At 43.1% G+C, this 9623-nt stretch overlaps 1 protein-coding gene across 1 annotated transcript; it reads right to left on the bottom strand.

Moving 5' to 3' along the window:
* Positions 1-4491: 4491 nt before the first annotated feature.
* On the bottom strand, positions 4492-4866 carry LOC138902412 (uncharacterized). The gene has a single exon (XM_070190278.1). It carries the CDS (start codon positions 4864-4866, stop codon positions 4492-4494), a length of 375 nt encoding a protein of 124 aa, XP_070046379.1.
* Between the last annotated feature and the right edge of the window lie 4757 nt (positions 4867-9623).

The raw sequence follows: 9623 nt of genomic DNA, 5'->3' as shown, positions 1-9623 counted from the left end.
AAGAGTTTCCAACCTGGCTTTTCATCATGATCAGCCTCGTCAACATACATCACTTCTTCATCAGGAAAATAAGTCTTCAGTGGCTCATATTCTTCATCCACCGGATTCTCGGCCAGGGCTTGGGCTTTCATCGCGGTCCGAGTCACATAGATGATGTCAAACTCTGTGAGTAAAATCTGCCACTTTGCCAATCTTCCTGTGGGTATAGGCTTCTGAAAGATATACTTTAGAGGATCCATGCGAGAAATGAGGTAAGTAGTGTAGGATGACACATAATGCTTCAACTTTTGTGCCACCCAAGTCAGGGCGCAACATGTCCTTTCAAGAAGAGTATACTTAACCTCATAAGGAGTGAACTTCTTGCTGAGATAACAGATGGCTCGCTCTTTCTTGCCCATGATGTCGTGTTGACCCAACACACAACCGAAAGAATTATCCAATACCGTCAAATAGAGAATTAAAGGTCTCCCAGGTTCTGGTGGGACTAGCACAGGTGGGTTTGACAGGTAACTCTTGATCTTATCAAATGCTTCCTCACACTCATTAGTCCACTTAACCGCAGCATTCTTCTTCAGCAACTTAAAGATGGGCTCACAAATTGTCGTGAGTTGAGCAATAAACCTGCTGATGTAGTTTAACCTTCCGAGAAGGCTCATTACCTCGGTTTTGTTCTTTGGCGGTGGTAATTCTTGGATGGCTTTGATCTTTGATGGGTCCAACTCAATACCGCGTCGACTGACTATGAATTCCAACAGTTTCCCCGACGGGACACCAAATGCACATTTTGCCAGATTGAGCTTGAGGTTGTACCTGCGGAGCCTTTGGAAAAACTTTCTCAAGTCTCCAACATGGTCGGACTGCTTCTTTGACTTTATGATCACATCATCTACATAAACGTCAATTTCCTTGTGTATCATGTCATGAAATATGGTAGTCATTGCCCTCATGTAAGTTTCCCCAGCATTCTTCAAACCAAATGGCATTACCCGGTAGCAGTATGTCCCCCATGGTGCGACAAATGCTGTCTTTTCTGCATCTTCCTCATCCATCAGGATCTGGTGATATCCCGCATAGCAATCCACAAAATACCCAATCTCATGCTTGGCACAATTGTCGATCAGAATATGGATGTTCGGCAATGGAAAGTTATCTTTTGGACTTGCCTTATTGAGATCACGATAATCGAAATAGACCCTGGTCTTACCATCCTTCTTTGGTACTGGCACGACATTAGCTAACCAAGTGGGATATCGAGTGACCCGAATGACCTTTGCGTCAAGCTGCTTTGTGATTTCTTTTTTGATCTTCACACTCATGTCAGTCTTGAACTTCCTTAACTTTTGCTTGACTGGAAGGAATGCCGGATCAGTTGGCAATTTATGAACTACCAAGTCAGTGCTCAAACCCGGCATGTCTTCATATGACCATGCAAAAACATCTTTATATTCAAATAGTGCTTTGATTATTTCTTCCTTGATTTATGGTTCCAGATGCACACTTATCTTGGTTTCCTTGATATTATCTTGATCTCCTAAATTGATTGCTTCAGTTTCATTCAGATTAGGCTTGGATTTTTCTTCAAAGTGATTTAGTTCTCTACTGCTTTCCTGAAATGCTGCTTCTTCATCATATTCTGTTTCATCATCATACTCTACTTCCTGGATTGTTGTTTCGGAATTAGATTGGCTTTTAAGATTTGGCTAAAAATTCCTCATGCATGTCATGTCATTGAAACCAGTATAAAAAGAACTGTGCAGAAAAAGGAAACAAAACAAAAATGAAACGCTATCAGGAATAATGGAAAACGAGAAATTGTATTTCATTGAAAATAAAAGGATAGAAGGGTTTGTACATTAAAAAAAGCAAAAAATAAAAAATCTGGATTACAACCCTAGAATAACCCAGAGAACAGAAAGGAAAACAAAGCAAACTACCAAAACTCCTTCCGGGTGGGGAGAGGAGTAGCTTTCAAATTGCTAAGCTTCACATTTGGCCCAACGAGCTGCACATCGGCATTACTGGAACCTTCCCCGATTTCCACCATGTTAACCTCATCAAACAAACTCTGGAACCTCTTGATTAGCTATTCATCAAAGTCGACCACAGGTTTTGGGACCGCTGATATTGGGCATTTTGTGACCCCTGGCTTGACAAAAGACTTGGAGATATGTGGAACATGCTTAGGAAGTGACCATGCCTTTCTTTTCAAATTTTTAGCCTTTTTTATGTCCTTCCCTGTGAGTGTGAATCCCAAACCAAATGTACCGAAACTTTCACGTGGACAAACCGGATGTGCAATACCCTGCAGAGACGAACCCAGGCCTTTACCTGGAACAAAACTATTCTTCAATATTTCATTTGCTACCATAACGGACACGGATGGTAGCTTCGGACCTGGAATGCATTCTCCTTCAGGAATATTCTCGACAGACACTGTTTCGAATGTTTGGTAAACCCAAGGCCTTTTATTATCTTCAACTTCAATAAATGGAACAATTGTGTCATTGTAAGCAAATAAATTCTCATCACCGTGCACAACTATTTCCTGCCTGTCCGATTCAAACTTAACCATTTGATGCAGAGAAGACGGGATTGCCTTGGCAGCATGTATCCAGGACCTGCCCAACAACAAGTTATAGGAAACAACCACATCTAGCACTTGGAACTCCATAGTGAACTCAACTGGCCCTATTGACAATTCGAGCATTATACACCAACAGAATCTTTCCCTCTTCCATCAAAGCCTCGAACACATACATTGTTCATGTGGATCCTTTCAGTGCCGATCTTCAACTTTTGCAAAGTGGACAGAGGGCAAATATTTGCACTAGAACCGTTATCAACCAGTACCCTTGAGACAGCAGAATCCTCGCATTTCATTGTGAGATAAAGAGCTCGGTTGTGCTCTGTACCCTCCATAGGAAGTTCATCATCTGAGAAAGTGATCCTATTTGGTTCAAAAATCTTGTTAGCAATCTTTTCCAAGTGGTTTACCGTGATCTTATTAGGAACATGGGCCTCATTCAAAATCTTCATCATGGCTTTGCGGTGTTCATCTGAATGTATCAGCAAAGACAAAAGAGAGATCTGAGCTGGTGTTTTCCTTAACTGCTCTACAATGGAATAGTCTTGCATTTTCATCTTTTTCAGGAACTCTTCAGCCTCTTCTTCGGTGACCGGCTTCTTTACTGGGATGTGGCCATCCTTGAATGGCTTGGCTTTCCTCAGTTCTTCTGGGGTAAAACATCTCCCAGAACGAGTCAGTCCTCCGGTTTCATTGACTTCTTCCTCTACTTCTTTCCCTTTATATGTTACTATCACCTGTTTGTAATTCCACGGGACGGCCTTTGTGTCAAACTTTGGTAACTGGGTCACTGGCTTAATAATAACGGGGGTAATACGAGCTCCTTCCACGATTATGACAGGCTTGCCCGGGACCTCTGGTACAATCACTTTTTGCTTTTCCTGGTTCGCTTCAACATCAATCGGAGGCCCTTTCACAACCAATACAGATGGCTTCACGTCGAGCGTGCTTAGCTTCTCCGACACCCCTTCAACTATCAAGGGCATTGCTTTTGCAAAATCTGGAGCTTGAAATGGATTACTTTCGCTAGCCCGGATCATCATGACAGACTTGGAAGAATTCTTGGGCTCCCCATCCTTATGAACTATCTCAATCATATGTGTCTCTGCATGAGCCGGCAAAGGATTTTAGTTGATGTTTGGCGCCTCTGGGCTCTTGACCACAATTTGATTTGTATCAACAAGCTCTTGGATCGCCCTCTTCAAATTCCAACACTTCTCTGTGTCGTGCCTTGGGGCATCAGAACAATATGCGCATCTGAGGGAATAATCAAGGTTCCTTGGAGGTGGATTTGGTGTCTTTGGCTCAATCGGCCTCAAAACGTCCAACTGCCTCAACCTTTGAAACAAACTGGTATACGACTCTCCAAGAGGGGTGAAGGTTTCTTTCCGCTGCTGCCTCTCTTTTCTATAATCCAGCCTCGATCGAAAGCTTGGACCAGTAGGGTTTCGGTACGGTTGTGGGGGTGGATAAGGATTTTGTGGAGTTGGAGCACGCCATTGCGGGTAAGGAGGGGGTTGCGCATATGAATGTGCATGGTGAACATGGTATTGGGGTGGTCTGACTGAATATTGAGGGTCTTGTGGTGGGAAATAATGTTGGGATGGATTATATGGAGCTTGGGTGTAGGCTTGAGGTTGGGGTCGAGGTTGGGTGTACTGGTTAGGCGAACCCCTTGGGCCACACCCTGATCCAGAGACAAACATAGCGACATCATCTTTCTTCTTTTTGCCTAACAGGCTTCCGATGCCACTTTGAATTGCCTGTGTGGTTGCTTTTATGGCGGAGTAGCTCATGATCTTGCTTGACTTGAGTCCCTCTTCCACCATTCCTCCCATCTTTACCACATCGTTGAAGGACTTACCTATGGCTGAGATCAAATGGCCAAAATAAGTAGGTTCTAAGTCTTAAAGAAAGTGCTCGACCATCTCATCTTCTTCCATTGGAGGATTGACCCGTGCAGCTTGTTCTCTCCATCTGAAACCATATTCCCTAAAGCTCTCACTAGGCTTCTTCTCTACCTTGGTCAAAGATAGGGAATCCGGGATAATGTCTATATTGTACTGAAAGTGCCGAGCAAAGGCCTGAGCCAAGTCGTCCCATGTGTACCACCTGCTAGCGTCTTGGCGGGTGTACCATTCCAAAGCCGCCCCACTTAGACTCTGACTGAAATACACCATTAATAATTCGTCTTTCCTACCGGCGCCTCTCACCTTGCTGCAAAAGCCTCTCAAATGAGCCACGGGATCTCCATGTCCATCATACAGGTCAAACTTGGGCATCTTGAACCCAGCGGGCAGTTGGACATCAGGGAATAAGCATAAATCCTTGTAAGCCACACTTACTTGGCTTCCTATCCCTTGTATGTTCTTCAAAGATTGTTCTAGACTCTTCACTTTCCTGAATATCTCATCCTGCTCCACGTTCCGTGATGGTTTCTCAGTTTCAACAGGAGGTTCAAAGTGAGGGGTGTAGGAATAAGGATCCGTGACTTTGAAAGTTGGTTCCGGAGCATAATATTGGGTATCTGGAGCTTGGAACACGGGTTCACTAGAAGATCAGTGGAGGGTAGCTCACGGAGGGGCTACGAAAATAGGAGAAGATGTCGGAGCCGGGTATGCGGTTATTTTGGCTGTGGAGCATGGAAAGTTTGGGACGAGGTGCCGGGGGTAGTGGTGGAAAGGGGTAAAACCTGGTGCATGCTGAGGGAAAAGATCAACGGTAGTGGGATTCTGGGCTTGTGCCAGTGGTGGGATGAAAGCGGGATTTTCTGTGTAGTTAGCGGGAAATGAAGGTGGAGGATGCCCCCTGATCCAGGCTTGATACATTTTAGCCATTTGATGCTTCAACCTGTGGACCTCCTCTTTCAATTCAGACTCTGATTCTACAATCTCCCTCGGTGGGTCAACAATACCCATGTCCGACTCTTTGCTAGTCATGACTGCCTTGCGCTTTGATCTGGTATTATAGGGGTGACTTGCCAGGATGCCAACAAACTAACCACCGAAACAGAACCTGTCTTTTTATGCACACAAAATAACTTGGTCAGTTTTGAAGCATTTAACAGATAGGGAATTGCATATTGGGGATGCAATGCACCTGAGCAGTTAAACGTTTCTAAATGCTTTGCGACGGCTTATGTGTTTCATCCCGGCTCTTTTCCCAAATTTTGAATCCTGATTTTTCCTCTCTCCTTTTGCTGTGTTTCGCTCTTTCAATTCTCATTCTCTTTTTTTCTTTTGTTTGGCCCCTCTTTTCTTTCTTCCCTCCTTTTTTTATTTTCCTCTCTCTTTTCTTTTTTTTGTTTTCTCTATTTTCTTTTAAGACTATGATCGAATCCTATAGGGATTGCCTACATATCATGACCCCGAATGAATCATATCATTACGTAGTTCAGGGAAATAAATGCGAAATGATTTTTTTTTCAATATTTCATTAATAAAAGACATCTTTTGGATTTTCTATTACAAGGACTTAAAAGTAGTGATGACTACAAAAGAAAAATCTACAGACTCGAAATAAAGCAATAACCAACCTTGACAACGATGAACAAAACTCGAGGAAAGTAAAATACATATTCAAAAACTAACTAAAAAAAATCAAAAATACATAAGAGCCTCCACTGGTACTCCAGGGGCTTGCGGGACATCAGCCGGTCTCCGCACAGGCCTACGGGCAATATCTTCTTGAAGGTGGTCTAGGTCAACCATCACCTGTCGAACGAATGTCATTACAGAAACAAAAAACGTAGACTTGGTCATGTCTTCACATTCATGGAATTTCATTGCAACATAATCAGCTATCTCTTTAATCCTCATTCTGATGACACCCTTTTCTTGAAGCAACGTCCAATCTGCTGGGCCCGAGCCTCTAACACTTGTGTATCTGTGTTGTTTTGGTCTTGTAACTGTTGCAGGCTTTCTTGTAGTTGGTAAATCAATGCATAGCAATGCTCTCTTTCTGTCTTGAAATCCTTTATTTGCTTGACTATTTCATTTTCCAGGGCAACCGCTTTTTCTGTAAAATTGCTACTTCTTTGTCATATTTCTGCTTCAACTGGTGGGCTAATCTAGCATGTTCTTCTACACTTTTGGCCAACTTTGCTTGAGCATTTAACAAGTCCTTTTCGGCCTTTGTCAAGTCAAAACCATAATCATGCACTTTCCACCTTAGGTTGGTTATAATTTTCTCATCTCTTTCACTTCTTACCGATGTCTCGGCGGCTATTTTCATTCTCTGGATTAGGGCTCGAAGGGCTTTATTTTCCCTAGCCAACCTCTTCTTTTCCCCTTCATCTTCAACTGCCTGCAAGCTGCTATCAAATTTGATTTTTTCAATTTGTTCTTCTAGTTTGTTTATAGTAGTCCGGTATTCCTTTTCTTTAGCTAACCAAACCCATTGCTCTCGTGCTCCATCGGTGAATTGTTGGACATGGGGGCCTTTTGGCCGGCTGTTCTGGCTCTTGATCGACCCGACTTCTTTTACCATACCATATGGCGTAGTCGGATACTACTTCACCCATGGACAAATCTCATACTTGAGTCTGTGGTTCCAAGAACCTACATTGGTGCCAAATCTGACGAACCCTTTCTTCTGTAAATGTGGCTTTTGGGCATAGTTCAATAACCTGTGGACTCAAATCTTTATCATAGGGGACTGTTTGGTATATGCCCAATTGGCGTAGGACCCGATGCGGGGCATATGGCTGAATACTCCGAAGACCCATTAATAAAAGAAAGCATACTCCGGCAGACATGTAAATAACTTCATCGACCAGGATCCAACCGAAAGTCTCTACTAATTTCCTGAAATGCTGCTTCTTCATCATATTCTGTTTCATCATCACACTCTACTTCTTGGATTGTTGTTTCGAAATTAGATTGGCTTTTAAGATTTGGCTGAAAATTCCTCATGCATGTCATGTCATTGAAACCAGCATAAAAAGAACTGTACAGAAAAAGGAAACAAAACAAAAATGAAACGCTATCAGGAATAATGGAAAACGGGAAATTATATTTCATTGAAAATAAAAGGATAGAAGGGTTTGTACATTAAAATAAGCAAAAAATAAAAATCTGGATTACAACCCTGGAATAACCCAGATAACAGAAAGGAAAACAAAGCAAACTACCAAAACTCCATCCGGGTGGGGAGAGGAGTAGCTTTCCAATTGCTAAGCTTCACATTTGGCCCAACGAGTTGCACATCGGCATTACTGGAACCTTCCCCGATTTCTACCATGTTAAACTCATCAAACAAACTCTGGAACCTCTTGATCAGATCTTCATCAAAGTCGACCACAGGTTTTGGGACCGCTAATATTGGGCATTTTGCGACCCCTGGCTTGACAAAAGACTTGGAGATATGTGGAACATGCTTAGGAAGTGACCATGCCTTTCTTTTCAAATTTTTAGCCTTTTTCATGTCCTTCCCTGTGAGTGTGAATCCCAAACCAAATGTACCGAAACTTTCACGTGGACACACCGGATGTGCAATACCCTGCAGAGACGAACCCAGGCCTTTACCCGGCACAAAACCATTCTTCAACATTTCATTTGCTACCATGACGGACACGGATGGTAGCTTAAGATCTGGAATGCATTCTCCTTCAGGAATCTTAGACACTGTTTCGAACGTTTGGTAAACCCAAGGCCCTTTATCATCTTCAACTTCAGTAAATGGAACAATTGTGTCATTGTAAGCAGATAAGTTCTCATCACCGTGCACAACTATTTCCTACCTGTCCCATTCAAACTTCACCATTTGATGCAGAGAAGACGGGATTGCCTTGGCAGCATGTATCCAGGGCCTGCCCAACAACAAGTTATAGGAGACAACCACATCTAGCACTTGGAACTCTATAGTGAACTCAATTGGCCATATTGACAATTCGAGCATTATATCACCAACAGAATCTTTCCCTCCTCTATCAAAGCCTCGAACACATACATTGTTCATGTGGATCCTTTCAGTGCCGATCTTCAACTTTTGCAAAGTGGACAGAGGGCAAATATTTGCACTAGAACCGTTATCAACCAGTACGCTTGAGACAGCAGAATCCTCGCATTTCACTGTGAGATAAAGAGCTCGGTTGTGCTCTGTACCCTCCATAGGAAGTTCATCATCTGAGAAAGTGATCTTGTTTGCTTCGAAAATCTTGTTAGCAATCTTTTCCAAGTGGTTTACTGTGATCTTATCAGGAACATGGGCCTCATTCAAAATCTTCATCGGGGCTTTGCGGTGTTCATCTGAATGTATCAGCAAAGACAAAAGAGAGATCTGAGCTGGTGTTTTCCTTAACTGCTCTACAATGGAATAGTCTTGCATTTTCATCTTTTTCAGGAACTCTTCAGCCTCTTCTTCGGTGACCGGCTTCTTTACTAGGATGTGGCCATCCTTGAATGGCTTGGCTTTCCTCAGTTCTTCTGGGGTAAAACATCTCCCAGAACGAGTCAGTCCTCCGGTTTCATTGACTTCTTCCTCTACTTCTTTCCCTTTATATGTTACTATCACCTGTTTGTAATTCCATGGGACGGCCTTTGTGTCAACCTTTGGTAACTGGGTCACTGGCTTAATAATAACGGGGGTAATACGAGCTCCTTCCACGATTATGACAGGCTTGCCCGGGACCCCTGGTACAATCACTTTTTGCTTTTCCTGGTTCGCTTCAACATCAATCGGAGGCCCTTTCACAGCCAATATAGATGGCTTCATGTCGAGCATGCTTAGCTTCTCCGACACCCCTTCAACTGTCAAGGGCGTTGCTTTTGCAAAATTTGGAGCTTTAAATGGATTACTTTCGCTAGCCTAGATCATCATGACAGACTTGGAAGAATTCTTGGGCTCCCCATCCTTATGAACTATCTCAATCATATGTGTCTCTGCATGAGCCGGCAAAGGATTTTGGTTGATGTTTGGCGCCTCCGGGCTCTTGACCATAATTTGATTTGTGTCAATAAGCTCTTGGATCGCCCTTTTCAAATGCCAACACTTCTCTGTCTCATGCCCTGGGGCATCAGAACAATATGCGCATCTGAGG

This window comes from Nicotiana tomentosiformis, chromosome 12, assembly GCF_000390325.3.
Source record: "Nicotiana tomentosiformis chromosome 12, ASM39032v3, whole genome shotgun sequence".
NCBI classification, from domain to species: Eukaryota; Viridiplantae; Streptophyta; class Magnoliopsida; order Solanales; family Solanaceae; genus Nicotiana; species Nicotiana tomentosiformis.
This window is presented reverse-complemented; position numbering and strand designations above follow the sequence as displayed.